The 24,458-nt window shown below is 48.3% G+C and overlaps 1 protein-coding gene across 3 annotated transcripts in view; it reads left to right on the forward strand.

The window, feature by feature from the left end:
• Positions 1 to 2,757: 2,757 nt before the first annotated feature.
• Positions 2,758 to 24,458, forward strand: part of SLC35F4 (solute carrier family 35 member F4) — a 108,946-nt gene continuing 87,245 nt past the window's right edge. Inside the window, exon 1 of one of the 3 annotated variants that reach the window (XM_048066141.2) lies at positions 2,758 to 3,111. In XM_048066141.2, the coding sequence (XP_047922098.1) occupies positions 3,009 to 3,111 (103 nt within the window). In that variant the 5' untranslated portion in view covers positions 2,758 to 3,008. The remainder of the gene's footprint in view (positions 3,112 to 24,458) is intronic. The other 2 variants (XM_048066140.2, XM_066998511.1) reach the window with 2 other exon arrangements.

Genomic DNA, 24,458 nt, shown 5'->3' on the forward strand with positions numbered 1-24,458 from the left:
CTAATCATTTAAGTGCTTTTTTTTTTCTTTTTTTTTTTTTTCTTTTTTTTTTTTCTTGGTAATAAATGGTAGTTCATACATCTTACTCAGCTGGGCTTCCTCTTCACTCCTTTAACTGTAACTTGAAAAAATGCCTAATTGCAGAAAAAGCAATCTGCTTTATTTTTTCTTAAAAGAAAAATCATCAGCATAGTAGGAATTCAGAAACAATACAAAGCTGCAACTCATTATAAGCTTTCAAAGAGACAGAGGGTACCACTGTGCATCTATTGCATAGAGTGGTGTTGGAAGGCAACCACAGTCAGGAGCAATTTCAAGAATAGCTTTGCTTATATTATCATCTAGTGATGCTTAAACATGCACAGCATGTCCTTGAAAGACTCAGGATAAAAGGAAGAGAGGAGATGAAAAATTAAGCCAGAACTAAGGCATTTGGAAAGAATTTGAAGCTTAGAGTTGTTTCTGGGCACATTAGTTTAACCTTCGAATGAACCAGTCATTTTTTTTCCTTCTCAGCAAACTAACAATTTTAAGTCCCCAAATCTGACTTTGAAGCTGAGATCAATGCTGGTAATGTTCTCACAACACCAACTCCCACTGGAGGTGAAATAGGGAAGGGGGAGTTTGTGGTTTATTCAGAGACTCCACACACCACACCATGCAAGTGATTTTTGCATGAACTGTGCTTCCTTAACTAGGACAGAGAATTCTAATTTTGCAGAAGGGGTTAGAGCCTTACCAGCTCCGTCTGACCCAGCACCTCTCAAAGCCAACTAATACACACGGTCTGGCTCTCAGCCATTTCTGTCCTGTGGCCTGTGAAATCCTGGAGAGGTGCAAGCTACATAAAACAATCTAGAGATCAGAAGTAAAACAAAAATGTCTGTTTTCAGTAGGTGTAAATTTGCCATGCAGGAGTCTGTGCTTCTGTCGGACAAATAAGAAAAACAAATCCATAAACTGAAAAGCACTAAAAGTCATTAATCTTGTTTCATATAACTAGCCTAAAAGGGAACGAAGAAGCTGTGAAACGAGCTATGTCTTGAAGTCCTGAGTTATAGGTATTTGATTTTCACTGATTTGTAAATGCCCTTAGTATTACCTAGCAGCTCAGCAGGAGACAAGAAATCAAGATCAAAAGACTATTTAATACCTTAAGTGCCTTTATTATATCTTCATTCATACACATGAAAATGTTGATCTTCAAAGCACTGTATGAACACTAACCAGCTAATGACTCCCCATGCAAAGGCACAGCGACGGCTATTTTTAATGCATCTCTTATTTGTTTGTGCTCATGAAAGGCTGTTTCATGCTACCAGCTTATTTAGCCAAGCATGGAAGGGAGAAGAATTAATGTAAAGAGGGGAAGAAGCAATGGATGTGAAATGGCTTGACGAGGTTCCCCGTACACCAGTTAATGGAAATGGACAGAAAAGGAGCTGGGAAAGTATAAAAGCCAAAAAACAATTGAAGGGATGGAAAAAAAAAAAAAAGAGGGCTGATTACTAGATATAAAAACATCTTGGGAGAAAAAAGGCTGGCTACTAATGGTCTTTTCAGTCTAGCAGAGAACAGCATAACAAGGACCAGTATCAGGAAAAGTCAAGTAATTCAGCGCCCAATTTTTACCAACGAAAGAATTAACCTTTGGAATGAGTCACAAAATCAAATGATGAACTTCTCATCTCTTTTTTTTTCAAATGCAGGAAAAGATTTAGAGGATATCTTATGGATAGACCTTAGTTAGAGCAGGTGTACAACCAGCTTCAGTGGCTTCCTGCTCTTCACGGACAGAGGGCAGATACCCACTCTCCTCCTCTGAACCTTCCTGGAGCACGGCACAGCACAGCTGCTGTTTCTGAGGTGATGTGCCTCCGAGTGACACACAAAAACAGTCACAGGCTTCTCTGGAAGGACACAGACAACACGTGGTGGCGAAAACTTCCCGCCCCTCACAGTCCTTTGAGGTCAAATTTGGCCTCTATCCCTTTCCTGACATCTGCGTGCAGCCCCTGGGGAGGCAGAGCTGACGATACGGTGTTGTGCTAGGAATACGTGCACGATGCTTTGCGCTCCTGCCTGCCGTGTGTAGCTCATGTTGTTGTGTACCACAACAGCCCAGCACCTGATGGAGACCGCCCCATGCTGAATGCCTGTGGGCAGGAGGAAAGGTTGAGACCAGCCTGCGGACAGGGTTCTTCTCCCCGCAGCTGGGGACCCATGGGTTCGTGGTCTGCAGCTACCATTTCAGGTCGTCTTTCTCAAGGACATTAAGGCTGGAGCTACCACTGCATGGGACCACCCTGGAAGATGGAGTAACCCCCTCAACTCTGCACACAGCGGTGTCCCTTGGGTGGCCGTGCTCCCTGAGGTTTGCAGGTGTTTTCTGTTCCAGGTCCTTTCAGGCTCTGCGGTGCAGGCTGTGGTGGCCAGCTCTGCTCTGAGGCACCAAGAGGGACCAGCCTCAAGCTCTCCATCCCAAACCCTGTGGCAAAAGTCGCCCTGCTGGGACCACCGTCCCCAGCTCGGGGAGGATTTGGGGGTCGTGACAGGAACAGGGTGACACCAGGGCGTCACACACCAAACACCAGGGTGTTACACAAAACAGAGCCTGCCCCCCCCCACACCGTGCCGACCCCCCCCGCCTCAGCGTGCCGCCCCTCACACCCCGTCCCCCCTCAGCTGCATCCCTCGGGGACCCCCGGCACTTTTTATGCCCGTGCCGTTAAAAACCCCGGCGGAACGGCCTCCCCCGGCCCCCCGGCGGGGCTGGGCGGAACAGGGCGGGCGGGGAGAGGCCGGGCCGGGCGCTGCGGAGCCCGTCCTGCGCCAGGCGGCACCGCCACAAGCTGCGGCGGCCGTGCCCGCGCCGCCTTCCTCCTCTTCCTCCTCCTCCTCCTCTTCCTCCTCCTCCTCGTCTTTCTCTCTCCTCCTCCTCAGCGCCCGGCTCGGCTCGGCTCCTCTCGCCGTCCCGCCCGGCCGCCCCGCCGCGGCTCCCTCCCTCTATGGATGGGAAGGCAGCACCCAACGGCGTGGCCACCATCGAGGACAGGATCTTACGGATCACGGGCTACTATGGATATTACCCGGGCTACTCCAGCCAGAAAAGTAAGGCTGGCCCTCCCCGCCTCTCCCCTGTGCGTGTGTGTGTGTGTGTGCAGGGGGGAGCGGCAGAGCCCCCCGTGTGTCCCCACAAAATGTCCCCCGGAGCGGGGGCGCCTGGCGGCTCCCTCCCTCCCCCTCCCCGCTGGCCCCTGAGGGGAGGCGGCCGAGCCGGGGGCTCTGCGGCCGGCTCCTCCCGGGGCTGGTGGGGAACCAGATACCGGGGTTCGCCCCCTCAGCCCCCCGGGTGGCTCCCCAGGAGCTGGGGGAGCCCCTCCGGGGCCGTGTGTGTGTGTCCGGGGGGGGACGACGCGGGGTTTCGCCTCACAACTTCGCTGCCCGCGGCGCCATCCTGCAGCCAGCGCTCGGGAGGGGTGTGGGGTTCTCCTGTTCTCTGTAGTTTCCCTATTTTTTTATTTTTTTATTTTTTATTTTTTTTATATCCACCCCCCCACACCCAGCAGCCCGGCAAACCCCAGCAGCAGGGTTTGGCTCGCTGAGGGCACGGCAAAGTTTCAGTGCCTGTGGGGTCCCTCCCAAACCCTTTTAGCCTAAAAACTCACAGAATATTCACCTTCCTCCCCCCAAATCCCCAAACTAATCGGATTTTTCCAGAAAGGTGGGGACTTATTGAGAGATTTGTCTTCATGCCATCTTAATGCGAAACGTTTATGGCTTATGGTTTTGGTGTTTTGTGGGTTTTTGTGTTTTTATTTCTTCTTAAGAGGAGCCGCTGAGATTAAAGCGGCCGGTCCTTGCAGAGATCCACTATTTTCGCTTTTGAAGTTTTTAATTAGGAACAGCGGGGTTCTAGCGGCTGGGAGAGCCTCCGTGGGTTTCTGTGAGGTTGTGGATGTCCCAGGGCTCTGTAGGGCTGTTTAGCGGTGAAAGTTAGGCTAATGAAAGAAATGATTCATTTTTACCACCGAGGAAATGGATGCGTTAGGGTTTTATTGTCTGATAGTTACTTGGCAGTTTGCAAAAGCTGCAAGGTGCCCTAGCTTAAAAAAACTGGAAAACAAAAAGGGAAACGCAGGTAAGGGAGGGAGAGGAAATAAAGGAAAGGGGGGGAAGAAAAAAAAGAAAACAACCCAGGTGAGGTAAGCACCGAGGAGCAGACTTTCCTCTGCGTATTTAAGCTCCCCTTGGGATCCAGGCGGCGAGCTGCTTTCCAGAACAGTGCGGCGCTCTCCGGCGCGGCTACAAGAAGCCCAAACGCGGTAAATAAACTGCTCAGCTCAGACAGGCGTGTCAGGGGGCTTGGCGTGAGAGAGGGAAGAAAGCCGTGTGTTCAAAAAATAAACTGAAATCCCTTCGCGTAAGGGCCAGGTGAATAAGCAAGCGCTCAAGCCCCGAGGTTTTGCTCAGCTGTTCGGCGCTGCGCCGACAGCACGGCAGGAGGTGGGATCCTTCGGCGAGGTCAGGCGGTCTGGCTGCAGGCAGGGAAGTTGGGAAGGAGCTGAGAGCAATCCGCAGGAATGGATGCAGGGCTGTCCAGTGCCTGTCTGAGGTCTGAGCCGGGTGGGACCGGTGTCCTGCAGCAGCTCCAGGGGAGCTCCCCAGTGGGATTTACCCGTGAAAGATGAGGGAACCGGCTTTGTACTTTGTCATGAGTTTGCTTTGGTGGCAGAATGCAATTTTTCAGTCTGCAGCAGCGCTCCCACCCTCGATCCCAATGCAGACCTGATTTCAGTGTTGGCAGCGTAACTGGCCCTGCACGGGGGCAGCGGGGGAGGACTGCCCAGGCACACACAAGCTTTCTCAGTCCAGGAGCAGGTTCTGCAGATGCTACAAATTGCATCTGCTTGAAATTAGATAAAGCATGCCTGGAGAGGGGAAAGCGCATGAAAGTGCTGACTCTTGAGATTTTATTGTAGATCTTGTAGCCTTTTGTACCACTGTGGAAGACTGGATGCTGACAGGGGTGCACGTGTGTGCGTGTGTGTTGGGGGGGGGAATTAGTGTCTCAAGTCTTGCTGTTTGAAGAAGAAAAAAAAAAAGGCAAAATTTGTGGTTGTCATCCTTAAAGAGAAAAACTGGAAGTGTGAAATGTCCTACGGTAAATGAAAATTATGTGTTCCTTCTAAACCAAGAACACTTTTTAAAGCAGTCTCATAAGTTTTGGAGCCATCATCATAATTTTTTGGATTTGGATTTTTGCTTGCAGTTGGCAAATGACTAACTTATCCTCGTGTTTTGTTGGGTCTAATGTCTTACTAACTTATTCTCTTGGCTGTGTTTTGTTGGGCCTAAGGTCTTAAGATTTTCACAAAGATGCTCTACTTTATCTGGGAAAAAGCAGGTATCTTTTAGACATCGAGAGCATCAGGCACCTTGTAGCCTCCTGGCACTGAAGCAGCGAGAGTCCCTAGGCACTGTTGTAGGTCCTAGCTTGGAGGTTTTACTCTGATCCTGTGTCTGGGCTGCAGTATAGCCTTCAGGGGGTGTTGCTTCAAAGTCCTGTGGACAGTTCTTCTCTCAGCTGGTTCTGTACAACTACAGCTCTGTCAAAGTGTAAGCGCTCACGTGGGCAGTCTGTACAGCTCATTCTGCACGTACTTGAGAGCTGCTGACCTGCTGCACGCCCAGACCTTTAGCACGTGGAACCAATCTCTGCCACTGTCACCTTGCTCCTGCCCGCGTCTGAAGGGTGCCTGGGGAAGAGGGCAGCTGAGGATGAGCTGCTGTCCCCAGCACGGCTTTGCTGTGTCTACTTCTCTGCTACCCCTCAGGTCTCATCAGGGAGCGGGCCGGGCACCAGGTGGGGATGTTGTTTGGATGATGATGTCCTGCAGCTGCTCCCCGCCTTCGCTGAGTCTTCTTTTTGTCCCCAGCTTGCTGTGCCCAGCTAGGCACAGGGAGAAAAGGTGAAGGCTGGGGCTGGGCAGCTGCTGTGGGTCCCGGAAAATGTCACGTACACAAAAAAAGCACAAGGAACGAATTGTGCTGGTGATTTATATCCCTTGTTTAGTGGATTGGCGTGTATTTCATGGTTCAACAGGAGAACAAGCCTAGGGTTCTGCGTGAAGGCGAAGGGCTGTTCACAAATGGTTCAGAAATCCAGTGCCAAAGGTCTGTAGTGTTCAACAGCTGTCTTTACAAAGAACTGGGGTATTTTCTAGAGACTTTTGCTTCTGTATTTGTGTGCGCTAACCTACTTCAGCCTTGGGCTTGTGCATGTGATGAGGGTTCTTTTGTTAATTTCGTCAGGCACTTCTGTTATTTTATTTATCCTTAAAAGCTGTTAGAGAAGGAAAACAGCTTCTTTATTTCTCTGTAAGCCATCTCATTAAACAGAAGCATGGATTTTGATCTGGTATTTGCATCCACGTATATTGCAAAAATCCCATACCCTACATAATAAGACACAGGTGTTGGAGCAAGAGGTGATGTTTTGTCTTTTGTTTTCCCCCAACTTGTTCCAGAGATGAAAAGGGCCCTTCCTGATCCCAGTTACCTTCTGTCTTTGAATGCATGGCTTGGTCCCTCAATTCCTACATTTATAATGTACAGAGTGTGTATGAAGTCCCTGGCTCCTGTAGGAAAGAAGAGTTTATGGAATAACTTTGAGGAATTCCTGTGACAGCTTGTCTCTCTTCCAGTGAGTTTCCTCAAAATTACTCCGTATTCCCCAGGGCATCAACGTCAGCTCTGTGCTGGCGTAGAACAGAGGCTCCAGTCTCCCTGTGCCTTCCCCTGAATTAAAGCTGCTCCAGCCAAAGTTTCTCTCCAATCTTCATCAGCTTCACCAAGTCCACCTCCAAGTCGAGAGGTTTCTGCCTGCGTGGTCTTTTCTGCTGGAGCTCTTTTCATCATCCACAAAGTTTTATGTCTTATCCTGTCTGTTAGCATTGCAGAGCTGGTTTTTTTTTTTTTTTTTTGCAACCCAATATCTCTGGCCCAGACGCAGACGGCATAACGGTACTGAAGCTGCAGTGGCTGTGCCTGCTCCCCTAGCTCTTCATGTGAGCCATCACCTCATCTTACTGCGCTTGGAGAGCTTGCCGTAATACACAAAGCGTATTTCCACCCATCTGTCTGTTCTCCTTCGGGTCTGGAGGGTTAGATTCCCACCCCAGGAGGCCCTCAACACCAGCCTCCAGCAGGCACTTAGGTCCCAACCAGGTTTGTATGTGCCCCACACTGCTCCAAGCCCCCTTTCTTCTCTCCTCCGACCTGCCTCGAACCGGGGCAAGGTGCTGGCAGCAGGGCTGGGGTCCTGTGCCCATGCGGTGGCGTTCTGGGGGCGATCCCTCTGCTGCAGCAGCACCGTCGCGTGAGCCTGTGGGGCCAGGTGCCCTCCCAGCTCTGTCCTCAGCAGTGCTGGGCACCAGGAAGAAGTGCTGAGCCTGCCCTAGCACAAGCACAGTCGCTGTAGAGAATAGGCTTTGTGTTTTCTTACTCCACTGGAGCAGCTCGAGCGAGGTTTTGCGGTTTAATTTGACGAGTTAAGCCTCAAGTCAGCAATGAACTTAAGCGGCTGCTTAAGTGTGGACTTGTGCTAAGCCACTGGGCTTTGACACAGTGTTTAAAGCGACGTCTGTGCTTAATTGCTTGGCTTAATAACGCTGGCGTTACAGGCTTGACAACTCTGCTTTCCTGCTCCCCGAACAGAGCAGAAGGCCGGAGAGGGGAAATCTACCTCCAGAACACGGGAGGGAATTTTCTTCTGACTGTTGGAGCAGCTGTGCCAGCAGCTCTGCTGCAGTACGAATCACATGGCAAACCGAGATCTTCTCCCTGCTTGCTGAGCACCGTGCCCTCCTGGCGGCTCGTCCCTTCCAGCGAGGGGAACCAAGGCTCGCTCGTTCCCGGAGGCGCCCCGCTGGTTCTCCAGCAGCCTGCAGAGCCCCCGGCCTCTCCACGCGCAGCACCCGCAACGGGAGAGGCTGGAAAGAAGGAGTCGAGGAAAGGAGCTCTGACGTTTTTGGTGGATGAGGCTGGTTTCTTTGGGCTGTGCTTGGTGGGGAGTCTGGGAGGGAGGCGGTGGGGCCTGAATCAGCCTCTGTGTAAGTTAAAGAACTCTCTGGGCTATTTCAGCTTGTACCAGTTGCGGCAGCTGCCCCCATGTTTGCATCTCAAGTCCTTAAAACCCACGCCTAGCTGGAAAAAGCTTTATTTCAGAGCCCTTCCCTTTCACGCTGGGCAGGGATTTCCCATATGAGAGTTATTCCCAGCTCTTCTTTTAGGCAGGGTGTGCTGCAGAAGGGGCTGGATTGCAAACTCTAGATTTAACTCTTTTCTTTTATTTTCTCCCCCCCGCCAGCTCTGGGGGCACAGAGGGGATGTCAGAGGACGGGATGCAGTCCTGGTGGAGTTGCTTCCTCCTTGCAGACTTGTCTGTCCAAGCAAAATATACATATGTATGGCTGTGCATCAGCACCTGTAGCAATAACTTATAAAGTAATTTATTTCAGCAGAAATCACGTTGTAAATACTCCTTTGCCCGCTAACTTTGGCAGGATCAGGTATGTATCCAGTACTGGAGTAGGGCCAGGCTTTGCGTGGATTTTTGTTCACAAAGGGCTACGTGGCAGCCTTGCGCTAGCGGCTGGAGCGTGGCAACTCCCCTTCCCTCAAGGGACTCGAGGACGAGGGGTCTCCTTAGCTGGAAGGAGAGGAAGCTTTGAACAGCGGTGGGCAAGAAGGCTGAATCTGAGCTGGGAAGGACAACGAGGTGAGCAGGGCCATGGGAACACGCGCCTGCAGGAGGGGACAGGCAGAGCTTGGCTCGTTTAGGGGAGCCAAGACGGGAACATGGCTGCTGCTGCAAATACATCTTGGGAAGATGAACGGGGAAAGGTAGGAGAGAAGAGTTATTGAAGCTGGAATAGCGTGTTGGCACACGTACAAATGGGTCTGGACAGCCCACGAATAAATTAAGGCTGGAAATTAGCAGAAGGCTGGGATTAATGGCCAAAAAGTCTCTCCCAGTCTTCTGTACCTAAATAAGAATTATTTCCCGAGCTTTAAAGATTTCTCATAAATAAGTTTGCCAGGGCTTTGAGAAAAAAATACTCGTATTTGGCAGGGGAAGTTGAGACAGAAAAGTGGGGGAGAGGGATGTTAATTTGCTGGAGATTGCACAGAACAAGACAACGTTTGATGGAGCGATCTCTTCCTCCACTGGTGACTGCACAGCACCTCTTGTGCTGAGCCTGGCCTGGTGCTGAGGCTGGGTAGGGGTGATTTCAGTACCTGGGCGCATTTCTGTGTGCTCTCTGTCAGCTTTTTTGTCCCTCTGTCTTCCCAGGCTCACCAAGCTTGGCCACTTAGGCAGACAAGCACAGCTCTGGTCTTGGTTAAATGTTGTACAAATAACATTACAAATAGTTCCGAGCGAGCTTTTGTCTTTCTCCTGCTTAAACACCTTTGTTATTAGGTGTTTTAGGGCATTTGCAATCATTTCTTCTGCAGGTTTGGAAACTGATGGGGTTTTGTTCAACTCCCTGCGTGGTCATTCACCCGTGAAAATGAATTCGTGGCTGCTGGTAGTTGAACAACGGGTGGCAGGCGTTTTTTCACACAGACCTGCTGCTGGGTGATCGCAGTAATGAATAATGAGAACGCCTGCCAAAAAATCACCGCATCTTTGTGGCAAACGTGCAGATAGAGCGTGGGGGGCAAGAAGTGAAGTGCTTAACTGGCTGGTTGAGTTATTCGCCAACGGTAAGGGGGCCAGCTCTGCTTTGTGAGAGTCAGCTGTTGTTTTTTTCTTGCGGTGAGGTGCAGAGGGGCTACCTGGTGGCCGACGCTTTGGGCCGGCCACAGCACGAAGATGAGATCAGCAGCGCTGTGCCTAGCTGACAGCCAGGGTATTGCTTGCACGGCGATGGCAGAGCCGTACGTGCGAGCGTCCTAGGAGCTTTGAGTGACAACGGTGAATTTATTCAGAGGCATGCAACGTGTGTTCAAGGCACCGGCTCTCAGTACACCTGCCCTGCAAGGAAGACCTTTCTGTTATTGCTTTAAAAAACATTGATTCTTCCTAGACTTCACCTGCAAATACTGCTGATAAAACAGACATGCCCTTTCCTGCTTTGGGTTGGGCTGGCCTGGGTGAGGTGTAGCAGAGCGAGGCAGTGAGAGGTGTCCCTGCTGCCCTTCTGTGGAGGCAAGGGGGAGCTGCTTTGCTCCTCTTCTGGCTCCCTTGGGAGCTAAGGCGAAGGAGCAGGGTTCATTTTTAGGGTGGAAGGTGTTGTTTCCTGCTGCTTCTGGTGGTCCCAAAGCTCTGCTGTCTCACAGGTGCCCAGCCTGTTTTGTCCGGCGCAAAAAGAGCTCCTCTGCCTGCTTTGGGTCTCCTTCGGTTTCCAGTTTCCCTTTTTGGACAGGGAGAGGAGCAGCAAGCACCGTCACTGCAGTTCACGGGTAAATGTGACTCCAACCCCCTGCTGGACCAGCCGTCAGCCCGGCAGTGATCTCTCCATCCAGAACGAGAAGGAAACTGTAGCACGAGGCCAACCTGACGACAGCTCCACGTTTTCTTCTGTTCTTTCCTGTTTCAAGCACTCTGTGCTTGCGTTACGACTGAATTCACGACTGGTCAGTGGCCGTTCATGGCACCGAGGCAGCATTGCTTGAGCAATTGCCTGCTGAAACAAGATACAGCGCGGCTACCTCTCATCCTGCAGAGACAAAGTCTTCCAGGGGACGTTTTTGATAAGGGCTAGCACACACCTTCATTGTTAATGGCTTAGTCGGAGGTGCTGTGCACCTCGCTGAGAAACAGCTCCCTACTGGGGGCTGATTTTTTTTGTGTGATTGACAGGGACACGACTCTGCAGGCCCGGTACAGCTGATGGGCTCCACGCACCTGGATGGCTGAGGACAGTTCTGAAATCACGTGCTGCCGTGCCTGGGTAAGATAAGCAAAAACCAGAGCTGGAACACGTGTTCTCTGTCGGAGAGCTCAGAGACTGAGAAGTGATTGCGGTGCCTCGCACAGTGATTTATGTTCAACATCTTGAAATAACAACTGCACTAGAAGATGCTGTTTTACGACCATTTTATACGTCTAAAACCTAGGAGTTTTTATTTTTATTTTTTTTTCTTAGACCAGGCTTGCCACGTGGAATTTGCAGCCCGGGAGCTGTGTGAGTGCAGGTTGGGGTTTTTCTTTGCGGCGCCAGAAATAACCTGTTGTGCGGTGCATTACAGGGGCCGCAGTTCGTGTGCAAGTGGGATGCTTCCCAGCGCCCTGCCAGAGGAAATTCGTCACTGCTGACAGCATGGATGGTAGGAAGGCGAACTCTTCATGGTGTTTCCATACCATGGCTTGCGCTTGAAACTACCTGAGGAGGATTGGTTCTGCGTATGAGGAAACAGTCAGTTCTCAGTGAGGCTGATAACATGGAGAGTAGGTGGGAAACCACTGAGCTTAGTGTGTACCAGGAAGGTGGAAGAGAAGAACACATCTGGTGAAGTTTCCTGGTTTTCTGTCATTTCTTACTTCTTTCCCGGGGCAGGATGTGATGGAAAAAGAAAAAAGTGGGGAATTAGATAGGAAGAAAACCTTAAACATTTTGAGAATATTTCTGAGAAAGCAGTTTAGACTGGAGGAGCGTCTGGAGTGTCACTGAAGAAGCGCTGTTTTTCACGTGCGTTGAAGAAGCTTCGGAAGAAGGAGCAAAAGACATTTTTCAGGTGGAAAAAGTAGCTGAGCTGTCGGTGGCGTGCCGAGCTGCGTGTCCCGTTGAGGTGATCCAGTACAAGGGCTGCCTGCTGCCACCTCTCCTGAGGGACCCTCGGGCATGGGTTTACCTGGAGCTGTGTACCACGAAGCTTTACGCTTGCAGGGAACATTGGACTGACTTCAGAGCGCAGTGAGCTGCCCAGCTGCCACTGGCCTGGTGCCTTTACAGAGGTGAGTGTCCACGCTGAGTGCTGTCAGCTCTCAGGTGCAGGCAGAACCAACACAGAGACTGCTCGCTTGGGTTTTCCCGTGCAGCCTGTTTGTTTCCACACATTCAGTGCTGGAAAGGAGGTTAATTTGATGAAATCAGGACAGCTTCATTTCTAGGTAGGGTCTGCGCAGCGCCTTTGTGCACATCTGCTTTGAAGTGAGTTCAGAGCAACTGTTCTGAGTATCCCTGTGAAGACAGGCGTCCTCAGCCACGGGCCTGGAGAAGTCTGCTAGAGGAAAAGGTGTCTGCGTGTGGGCCAGAGGACTCGCTTAGCCCTGCGTGTTCTCAGCAGTGGCTGATCTGAGGGCCACGGTTTCCAAGGCAGGCACCTGGAAATACCACTGCTGGGAGCGTGTGCTTTAACTGCAGTGCCCTCCGGTTTCGCAGGTGTAGCTTTTAGAGTCACTTCCTTGCAAACGCGCCCCTCGATTATTGTTGTTGTAAAATATTTATAGAGTGTAGTGAAGTTTCACTGCGCTTTGTGGAAATGAGACGTCCCTTGTAGCTTACTGGCTTAAGGATGCAAACAGAATGGGAAGCACAGGCCGCAGATTTATCTTGCGTAGAGGAATGGAGAGTAGAAGAAATCCATCAGTGCAGGTGGTGCCTTTGGTCTCTTGCTTGAGCTGGGGTCTCAGATTTGCCATACAAATAATAGTAAGGGGCAGGTGAAGTTGTCTGGGTTCAGATTTACTTTAATGCCAGAGCTGCTCCCAGATGGGGGATGTTGACGACTGAGGATGCTCTTGGTTTAGTTGTAGACAAAAGTTGTGTTTTTTTTTTTTTAAAAGTGTTTTCAGGTGAGTGCAGCTCTGGAGAACAGCATCAAGGTCCCGGTTGTTTCCTCTGCTTCTTTTTTTCCCCGGGGCGAAGCGGTCGTAATGCTGTCACCTGGCAAGATCACATTAGAGCAGGAAAATCCTCCGGTGGCTTAAGACTGCCCTTTGTGTCTTCCCGCGGATGGTGCGAGGCTGAGTGAGCCAACTCATTCCGTTTTGTTCCCGTCCCCCTCTGCGGGAGGTGGACGGGCACTGCAGTTCAGAGCAGGCTGGGGTTGTCCGAATAACCAAACACCCTTTATGCACGTGAGGAGAAGATTCACCGCAGCCCTTCATCTGCAGGTTACGGTCACCATCTCCTGCTGCATTCAGGTATTTGGAAGCAGGTCTTTCTGGAAGCCAGCTGCACCTGTGCAGTGCGGGTTGACCTGAGTATGCAGATGCCAGTCTGCTGCTGCATTCACGCTTTCTCTTTGTGTTTCAGTGGCTTAAGCCCTTCTCCTCGGTCCTGCCATTCCCTTTTCATCCTGTCAGCCTCCCGTCTCTCCCTGTGCCCGCGGCAGCAGGCTGGGCTGGTCGAAGGGAAGACCTAAAAGGAAATATATTCGGTGCCTTTGATGTGCGCAGCCTTTTTTATAGGCTGTGAACAAAAAATTGTCTGTGTGTTCCCAAACTGAAGGGTATGTGATTACTGCTCCCAGCCTCCCCCTGAGAGCAGGCTTTGACATCATTCATACTCTATAATTTATGGTATTTTCGTAGCAGGCTGGTAAGGTCTGGAAGAGAGCAAAAGGGATGATTTTAAAGCAGAGAGAATAGCCCTGTGCCGTGTGGTCGTTCCGTGAGAGAGCAGGTCCCTGCTCTTCGGAGTTGCTGCCGGGTCTCTTTTGATCACAGAAGCACTTTTTAGAAATGCTGTTGTTTTGCCTGATGTAAGCACTCGCTCCTTGTCAAACACATCCGCGTGTGCCCTGTTAGGACTTTGCACCTCGTTCCTGGGGTGTTTTAAAAGCAGATTACGGAACGTCTTGTAACTCTTCATCTGTGGAGTTCTTTAACCTGGTTTCTTAAGGAAATAAGGCTTACGTGAGCGTGACAGCTCTGTCCCTGCCCCCTCTCTCGGTAACTTTTAAATCTATTGAGCAAATTTGAAGAAACTTAACAGGAGCTGGAGAGCATGAAAGGCAAAGGTGCCCTGATGGACCTTGTGAAAATGGGAGGCCTCGTGGTTCTCCCGCAGTATGAGAGCTGTAGAATTAGCTCCCTCCTGAAGAAGAGGTGTACTGCTTAAAATCTTGTGGGGCTTACCGGAGGTGCATCTGGTTCACGTTCAGCTTCAGGCAGAGGTCAGCAGGAGATGCGCAGAGAAGCATATGATGCAGTTTCCTGGCACGTTTCCATCCTTCATTGATCTGTGCCTTGGGAATTTTTTGGTCCATGTGTGTTTTAGTAGCCTCTGATGGGTATTTCTTCCACGAATTTGTCTAATTGCTTTATAGGCACCGAAGAATCCAGGTGGAAAACACAAAGCTGTAGGGAAGCAACTTCGTCCGTTTTGCTGTTGGTCTCTTTTGCTGCTCGTTCTTTGGATGAGGTTCTTCAGCTGGTGGATGAGGGTAGCTCCGATGAAGTCTTGGAGCCAGGCCTTCCCCTTCCCCCAAATATTTGTGAAGACAGATGAAAAGAAAAACAAAGCGTGGGGCTGTTGGGGGTGATAAGCATCCTGTGAAGCTAACACATCATGTACTCTAACTCCACCCAGCACACAGATAAGGTACTGACCTGGCAGGAGAGACCTGCTGTCTCCTGTTTGCCTGCTTCTCCGAGCTGTACAGGGATGCCAGGGGTCTCATAGGATAGACCTTCTTTTCTTTGGGACTTTGAGATGATGTGGTAAAAACAACAAAATGTTTCAGTGGGACAGTTTCATTTTTTTTCTTCTGAAATTCAGTGAATAAAAGCCTGATTTCCAGAGCCACGCTATTGGTAAAGACCCGTAGAGCACCCCAGATGATGATTGTGAACCCTTTGCAGTTTTAAAAAATGGAGAGAATGTAGTTATTTTATTAAGGCTACAGAAAATGTTATAAAATATTCATAATGATCATCTCTTCTTATTTGAAATAATAAATCCAAGGTTAATTTCGTACTTGCAGAAAACCGGTGGCTGACTATTAGCCCTCTATTTCTCTCCTGCTGTAATGTAGAAATAATGCTTAATATTTTATCTACTTTGCAGGGCTGTTATTAGGCTCACAAATATGTCATGGTGCCTTGGGAACGAAAAGCAGGCTTCCCCCCTCTCCTGCAGGTTAGGGAAGAAGAGGGCTCCGCAGTCATTTTCCAACACTTGGGCTCCTTAAGTGCAAAGAAAACATTTCTGCACAAAAGGAGTCACTGAAAGCATTAAGTCTCTCTGTGCTTGGAGCAAATCTGGTACTGCTTGTAACTCTTAGCTTTAAAGAAGCGATGAAGAAACGCCACTAGTCCTGTTTATTTAAAGGCTAAGTTCCTAGAAATTATTTTTGTCACCCGTGCCGTGCATGGAGTTGCCAGTTACGCCGTTTCTGACCTGTGTTGAAAATTAGAGTTTGACATCGTGGTGACTGCACTGAACAAGGAAAAATGCCTCAGGTGTTTATAAATAGGATTTAAATCAACTTTCCTTTGGTTGCATTTTATTATTCTGCTGTATGTTTATTTCCCAAAGAACTGAATGCTGGTTTTAATGTTGCTGTGTAGCGACGATATGAAGCCTTTTGAGTTGCTGCTGCACAAAGTATTGTAAAGTCTGACATCCCTTTGAAGAGCTGCTCTTAGCTAATGCTGCTATTTTTATTTTTGAGTTGTTCTCTGTGAGAATATTTTTTTTTGTCCTCACATGCCCCAAATTTTCGAACCACTTTCAGATCAGCTTACAACAAATCGATTGAGCTCTTGCTCCTTATGTTTTTTTTTCCCACTCTTATTAACTTTTACTGGACTCTGCCTTCGAAAATCTGGTTGAAGGATGACTTCTTTTTTTTTTTCCTTCCCCTTGAACTCTCATCGTAGTCTTTAGAGAAATATCTGCCAGAAGCACTGACCTACAAAATCTATTAGGCTCTCCCCACTGGTGTGAAGCTCATTCATGTGATGCTGCTGGATTAGATGACTCTGCTCTGCTTTGGAGGTAAAATACGGAGGTCTTGCTTTCATAAGCATAAGCGCAAAGAGGCGGCTGATAATGAGGTGATGTTTGCAAATCAGCGGCAGGTGGCTTATGGAGTTATCTCCTGTTTTTACATCACAGGTTTGGAGAGATTCCTTGAGGGCAGGGACCGTTGGAGCAGGTTTACCATCCGGGTGCCGTCAGCTGGGTTCTCTGGGCTGGCTCTTGACCTCCGGGAGCACGTAGAAAACTCCAGGCTGAGAGCCCTGATGGGAGGGCACTGAGGAAAAGAGATGCTGGAAGTCACTGCTGACGCAAACTTAGTCACCCCGTTCCTGTGCTGCTAAAGCTCTCCCTGCATAACGAGGGCAAGGGAGGGCTGCGTGTGCCGAGGGAGAGGGCTGGGCTGGAGCTTGCTCTATCAGCTCTATCAGGTAGTGATCCTGTGCGGGTGGGTACTAGAAAGTCACTATTAACAGCTGGGCAGCAGATTAGAGCCGACTCTCTCTGCTTTGGCAGAGGCTGCAGGGAAGTCTGGGTGGCCTGAGATGCGCAGTAGTCTCAAGGCATGTCTGAATCGCTTTGCTGCTGTTATTTTCCTGCGCCAAGATCAGAAGCAGGTACTGGAGCAGTTTGTAGGGGAAGTCCTAGGGGTCTGGTGATTGATGCAGAAGGGCGGCGCTGGCAGTGAATGAGTTTGCTTTGTTGGCAGAGCCACAGGCTGTAAAGGGGCTGGCTTTAACTTCTTGCCCTGGATGTTTAGTCTTTGGGTAGAGGAGAATTCGCTCTGCTTGTGCTCTAAGCCGTGTGGATGGAAGGCAACTCCCAGTTAGGAAACAGTGCCGCAGCAGCTCTGCACTATGCAAGCTCTAATAAGCCCTGCGGCTTCCCAGTTTCAAACATCAACTGGGTTTGTGTTGTATGTGGTGGGCTCTGAATGGGGCTGCAGCTTGCTGATGTCTGCCTACAGACGGCTGGGGGGAAATACCTGGAATTCCAGTAACGCTCTGAGCGAATAGGTTAAGGAGCTGGTGTGTCAGCATTTACCAACTTCGTCACCGAACGTTGCAAGCAAGTCTTGTCACTAGAAGAAGGGAAAAGTTGTAAGTTAACAGATTGTTCGTAGCTTGTTGGTTGTGGTGTGCCAGAGAGGGGTGCTAAGAAGAGGGAAGTCGTTTGCAGGGCATGCCCGGGGGGAAATATTTCTTCCCTCTGTTTCTAAACAGACTAAGGATTTAATGTAAGGGCAATCACGATGATCAGGCTTCTTATAAAGTCAGACGCATAAGCAGGTGACTGGAAGCACACCAGCAGGTGACTTCATAGGTTTTATTTGGTGATCTGATTTTAATTGTTAAGGAGATAATTAGTAACTTATTCACACTCTGTTTTTCTTAAGCATGCCCTTAATGTGACGTGTGGCTCGCTATCAAATGCTTTAACTCCTTGTCCTCTGCAAGATCTTCTGGTGGGGGAGATGCAAAGGCATCTGTATCTTCCATCAGAGCATAAAAGCACAAGGAGCAGGGGAAGTTAAATGTTGTGTGTTGTGTGGATCAGGCGAGAAGGGAACCAGCCCAAAAATTTGAACCAGCCGTTGCCTAGAATGGATGCATGAGATGAGCAGAGAAGGTTTGGGGTTTCCTTCCTCAACTACTCCTGGGGATTTTGGCCCTGGAGACAGTTCACTCAGGCCTTCGTGCCCTGTTGGATGGATGAAGTTAAAAGCACCGCAGTGCTTACCATCTTCCCTACGTGAGTTTATGAAGAGGCTAATATTGTAGCCAGCCGCTTTTCAACACTTGATGTAAGTGAGCAAGGAGCTGCTCAGAGCTGGATTAATTGGGGATGCAGTCTTTGGTGCAAATTCTAACTTAACTTTACCTCGCAGGATCGGGGAAAGGCTGCCTTAATCCTTCTGCGACAGCACTTACTCTTACAGCTCTGCATGCCTGGATTTCATTGTGGGGAAAAAGTTTCTAATCGCCTTTGGCTTCTTTGCAAGCCCTCATCTTTATCTTTGTGAAGAGAGACCTGCAAACTGTGAGTCCTTTCAGTGCCCTCCCCTGAGGAGCATTGGCATTTCTCAGGTGGGCTGGGGGACGTGTCCCAGACACATTAATAAAGCTCCGCATCATGAACTATTAGAAGGAGCTAACAGAATATATTATGCCTGCTCTTTCTCTGACCTTCCATAATTGCCTCTGATTATTCTATTACAGCAGAACATTTTAAAGTAATTGTGGAGATCGGATGCAAGTGTAGAACCACAAAGATAGTCCTAAAACTTTGCAAAATCATGGACAGGCATCTAAATTGTGAATCAGTCTGCTATGATCTTCCTTCTCAAGTGGGCTGCTACCCAGACTGGAGGATGTTTTGTTCCTCAGCCGAAGGTACATGATGAAGAGTGGCAGAACCTGACATGGTCTTTGATGTTTTTACCATTGATCTAGATTTTGGAGCCAGGAGAAGGTTTGCCTGAGTGAAGTGTTTGGGATTTGGTCACTTTTAAAACATTTAATTGGTGCAGTGCATGGGTTGAGCCATGATCATCTCAGAGGATGGCAGAACTGGAAGAGGTATGGAGAAATAGCTACTGTATTTGTCCTAATGAGCATTCCTCGTGGATACTTATCTACCCCCTTTTAAAACATCCCTCCTTCCAGCCTGTGCCAGTGCTTCATTTACGTGTTATTTCCTTATGGCTAAATGTTTTTGTTTTTTTTTTATTGGAAGGTTCAGACCTAATATTTGTCCTGGTTACTTTTTACATGGAGACCAGACTGGTCTCTTCCTCTACAGCAAAATACTACAAATCTGACAGCCTTTTTCTTGTTTTCCTTTATCTTCACTGCAGAAACCGAAGTCTTCCACTTATTCTGGGTAAAGTCATACTTCCTAGAAATTTGTTTATCGTCTTTTTTTCTGGACTCGCTCCAGTGAGCATACACCTCTCTTAAAATCTGATTCCTCAAACTGGACACAAGTCTTCAGCTAAGGTCTCACCAGCACAGCCTTGCAGGAGAGAACCCTTCGTTTCTGTAGTGTGCCGTGGGTTATCCGTCTCACTTCTTCCACGTCTGAATCGTTGGCCACAGTACAGCACAGGTGAGACAACTTCACCTTGGGGTTTCCTCTCACCTCCCAGTCCTCTTCCAGCAAACTATGGCTATTCCCTGAGCCGTGTCTGTACAACTGCTTCTCTGCGCTAGGTGGGAACAACCTTTTGCTTTTTATTGGTAGGACTCCTTAGTTAACACTGTTCTGTTTAACAGAGCCACTGGTAGCAGCTCCAGGTCTGGTCCAGGAGCACTTTTCCACCCACTGAAAGTTTCCCTGTCTTGTCATGCTGGGCAGCATCAGCAGCCTTACTGCCGCCGAGGTCTGTAATGTCTCCTGTCCTTCTCGATTCACAGACCTGTTACTCTGTCGTAGAAACAACATTAGACTGATGTGATTTAGTCTTGATGAGGCTCTGACGGTCATTCTCCTTGTTTTCTTACGTGTAGTCTGTTTTGATTATTCGATCTGCTGTTTTTTTGGGAACTGAGTTCAGGCTGCCTCTCCAGCTGCTCATATATATTCTTTCCATTTAAGTTTTCTTTTCCACTCTTTCAGAATTTCTTTTACCTTCCTTGGGTTGTCAAAGATTCCTGTAGTGGTGTTTAACTAAGGTCCCTGAACTGACAGTGGTTTTTTGCAGGGTACACCAGACCAAATTGTTGTCGATATGAGATGAATCCCTCTAGATACAGAAGCTCCAGACAAACCTTGGGTCATTGCCATCTCGTTATTCTTTAGAATATAGTGTTCCACAGAGCACTGACTGCTGAGACACTCATAAGATACAGTATTTCATTACTCTATTAACGTCTTTAAATGTATATGTTATGATGAGTTTTTCATTTTTGCCTGCATTTGAGATGATGGAGGGCAGGACGGAGCAGATAACGAGGAACAAATGTTGGCCAGCTTGTCAGTGACTTTGAAATAATCTTTGTAACTGATTTTGTCATATTTCTCTCCGGTATTTTGCCAGCATTTTGCAAGTGAAGTCATCTCGACATATTGCTCACAGATGGTGGCATTCTCAGATGTGGTGTGTGACAAGCCAAGGTTCAGGTACCATTTGGAGTCAGACTCAAGCGCTCTGTAGACATGGCCCTGCCCTTTGCACAGGTTGAAAAAATTAACTAACAACTTACAGGAGGCCAAATGAGTAGTGAAGCAGAACTGGTTAAATACCATAAGAACTGTATTTAATGGTCCCATTAGACTAATAAATTTAGGAGATTGCTTGTGATTGTCCAATCCAGGCCATCTGGACTGCTGCGTTCTGTGCTGCGGTGCTGAGAAGTCAGGAATATCCTTTAAAAACCAAGAGTTGGGTCCGCCAGGCAAACATCTCCTACTTCATCTCACCCCAGGAAAAGGCTCTAGGGTTGGACCGAGCTTGCGGCTGTATCCATGTGAGAGGCCTGAAGGGTGAAGGGGCTGGGATCCAAACCTGATATCTAGCCCATGTCTGAAAAATTGGGATAATCTTTGAGTGGACTGTAAGGGCATCTTCTGAACAAGGAGCTGACTGGGCTAAGGTTGGAGCAGGCTGCTGGCCTCTCTGCCAGAGCATATATTGGTTCCTGCCGTGTGTAGGAGAATCTCCTTTCCAGCCCGCTAGAAATGGTAGTAAGAGTAGGGTTGGTTTTTTCTGCTTTTTTTCCTTCTTTTTCTTTTCTCTCTTCTCTCTCCTGTCTCTTGCATCTTTCCTGTCTTGGAGGAAATTTCTCCATTTAGCCATCTAGGGAAAGGGACCAAAGAAGCTGAACTCTTCAACGCTTGCTGCATACCAAGTCCCATCTTTGTAAGTCACGATCATACAGATTTCTCGCAATTTCTGAAAATCACTTTTTGAGCTCATAAACATCAGTGTGTCTCTTGCTTTGAGGATTTTTCTTCTAGCACTGGGTACTCATCCTGTGAAGGGCTGTAACCCTGGTGGCCTGGCTTGGTTTAAGCACCAAACTCCCCGTACAACTCCATGTGGTGTGCCAGCTCAGCTGTCTTAAAACCGTTGTTCCTATCTCTTCAGAGACCGTGGCTGCGTGTGTTTTATGTGATCCTTTTTCCATCAGACTCTCAGCTTGTTTTATTTGTTTATTATTTTAATCATTTTAAAAGCTAGAAGTTAACTTCTTGGATGTAGCTGTGGGGCTCCGGGCACTGGTGTCTTGAGAAATGCTTCTGATTAACTGGAGTTTTAGTCCAGTGAGGCCCATCACAGAGTCTTCCAAAAGCCTGTTCAGCATGGGGTCCTCGTTCAGCAGGGACGCTGTAGGAAACGAAACAGGACGTGAACAAAGTGACCCCTTTCTGTCATCCCCTCCCAACGCTAGGCTATCAATCACTTCCGAATCTTTGAACTGTTTATTTTTTATTTTTAGCATCTATGACAACCCCTGGCAATGAGTGCCACGGTCTCATTTTGTGTTACATGGAGAAGCTGCCCTAAGTCTACTGTCCGCTGCCAGTCTTCTTGAGAACCGTCTAGTTTTCGTGTTAGCACGAGCCCCGGAGGTTGAGATTTCGATGCCGGCGACAAACCCTTTGTGACTTTCCCAACAGCTGGAGCTGGCGGGCACGAAGCACTCGCTGCTTCACGGGGAATGGGGAAGCAGCTAACGAAAGGAAAAATCTCCCTCTCTGTTGCGTGGCCGGAGAGGTACCGATGTGCTGACAGACTTGGTGGTGGGTTGGTTGTTCAGCTGTCATTAAGGTTCCGGGGCTGGAGTCCTGACTCGGGCAAAGCTACTGAAATTAATGGGAATTCTGCCTTGAGTCAGGTCTATAGAACTGAGCCCTCAGTTGTTTTTTTTTCCTCTTGTTGCGTTTTGTCTCGTGTGAATCTGCAAATCTGCTGTACTTGCTGGTGCATAAAGTGCGCTAATTTTGATCTTGCACTGCTTTGCTGGAACTTTATTGGTGTTGTCTCTGAAACTGTTTCCTTTGCCTTGTTCAGTGGCCATTTCTGCAGATCTCAACTTGCGGACCACAAGGAATCGGTCTTACTCCTGGGACGTGTTCAGGTTTTGTTTGCCCTGCTGTAGAGTTTGTTTGCCTGTTTAAGGTTTCTTTGGTTTTTGCAGGAAAGTAAACAGCTGACTAATAACCTCGAAGTTTATATACCATTTCACAGTGATAGCAGCACTGTTAATTTAGCAATCACAGAAGACAGCACTGTTGTGTGAAATTAGAGAAGATTGTTTCTTTGTTAGTTTCTTTTATCTGGAAAAGCAGGAAAGCCTGCTCTATTAGTTTTTTCTAGAGCAGCAATATGTTCTCATCTTAAACATGCCATGTAACATTAATTATTAATCACAAGGATTAAAAATAGAAGTAAATATAGGGTAGTAATCTTGTGCCTAGATAAATCCGGACTCTCTCCTTCCAAAAAAAAAACAAACACGGCTTTACGCCAGGGTATGTATACCTTGTGTGAGGGAGATCAAAATTAGATCGCTGAGTATTTAGGTGCTCTGTCTGTGTTTGACAATTCTTACGTCTCGATGCTTTTCAGAAGACTGCTGGAGTCTATTTATAGCACAGCTTTTCAGCATCTGACCCATGAGCTCCTGTGGATGGCCAGGGTGTCCTTATTTATTTATTTTGTTAAAGGCAGGATACAGAGTGTGCGCTCAAGCTCAAAATGCCGGTGGTGTAAAGCCTCAACCTCTACCAGTTCTGGTCCTTACCTGCTCACGAGTATCCCTGTACCGTCAGAAAGGAGCAGTGCTACTCTTCCAGGAAGCATCCCAGGAAGGAAGCTGTCCAGCCAGAAGCATGGGAAGGACCTCTAAAGGTGCTGAGCATCACCCAGCAGTATCGCAGGCCACCGCGTTTGTGTAATACTTCCTTCAGTGTCAGTCTGGAAGCTGCGAATCGTGATCTCTGCTCGTCTGCTGCTGCTGGTGGCATCCTTCTAGTGTGGAGATGCTCAAAAGTAGTGAGCTGCGTAGCTGGTGGACCTTGACCAAGCTTGCCTGGCAGCTGGATCAGCTGCTTCTGCGTATGTGTTGTTAATGCTTCCTGATGTGTAGGTGTCTGGAAGGCCAGCAGGGGCACGTAAATTATCTAATCTGACCTCCTTTGATTTTTTCTATTACATTACATACAAATATATCCGCTTACATATTACGTTTAATACGTAAAAACATGTCAGATGTATTATATGCTGTTAATGCCCGCGTTAAAGCCATGGTATAGCAGTCCGTTATTTATTCTTTAAGCCACGACAAATCCTTTGGAGGGTCAGGGTGATCTCTAGCTGCAGCTGGACTCGGGGTCCCTGGCGTTTAGCGAGGGGAGAGCTTGCCACTCTGCCTCTTGTGGGGGTGTGGAGTCCCGTGTCCGGACACAGGACAGTCAGTTCCTGCTTAGGGGAAAGGCATGTCAGGCTCAAAGTGGATATCCATAGATATCGATCAATTAAAAAGGGATTACAGTTGTTATTAGTCATGTGAGCAAACGCAAGCCTTTTTTGTCATGTACAGACTCATTCTACCACCTCGTCCTTGCTGTATGTCCTAACTCCAGCTCGTGTCAGCGGTGCTTGCCTGCAAGTCATCTTTTAGCAATTAGATTCGGCCGTAATTATGTGCTGTAGTTGACAGACTGTATCCCTGAATGAAGCTTTTATTGTCATATTCGGAAAGTAAAAAAGTGCCAGCCTTTATCAGAAATTCTTCTCTTCCCTTTACCAGCATAATTCAAGAATAACAATGGAAATGAGGGGAGATATTTCCAACTGTTTTGCCTCAGTGGAAACCCAGAGGGTTTACTGGAATTGTTGGAGAGAGATCGTGGTGCAGCTAAGAAGAATCTGGCCAATGTGGTTTTTTCTCCCTTTTTCCTGTGTTCCAGTCAGTGCATCATAACCCAGAAATGACTGAAACAGGGAGAAATCTAAAATCCTCGAAAACCATGCAGGTTGGCTGACTTTCATTTGCCATTTCGTTGACCTTGACCAATACATGTTCTTCTGCCATCCCCAGTTATTTGAGCTTTTCCTGCCCTTAATGCATTCGTGTTTTTGTAGGAGGGATGTGTGTGTGCTGCCCAGATGCTCAGCAGGAGCAAACCTGCCCCGCTGGAGTCACAACGCTGAGGGTATGGAAAACCTCCATCCGTCAAGATTTTCACCCCGTGTCTGATCACAATGAAGAAAAAAACACCCGAGGAGATTCCTCAAGCTTTTCTGTGGCTGTTCTGTCTTTGATCAGTATAAATCCAGGCTTGTAAGAGTGTCACATTCTGCCAGTTTTGCTTACTGCATCCCACGTCCAAGAATAATATAAGAACAATGCAAGAATAACTCCAAGAATCCTGCTGTTTGTTTGTCATAGAAATTATTGTGCGGTACTGAATTAATTAGTTTTTAATGCAGAAGAGACTGATTTAAGTAAACAGTCGGAAAAGAGGAACAGAGCTCTGACAAAGAGGTTAACTGCTGTGCTGATAAAT

Source organism: Anser cygnoides, chromosome 5 (assembly GCF_040182565.1).
Source record: "Anser cygnoides isolate HZ-2024a breed goose chromosome 5, Taihu_goose_T2T_genome, whole genome shotgun sequence".
Classification (NCBI taxonomy): Eukaryota; Metazoa; Chordata; class Aves; order Anseriformes; family Anatidae; genus Anser; species Anser cygnoides.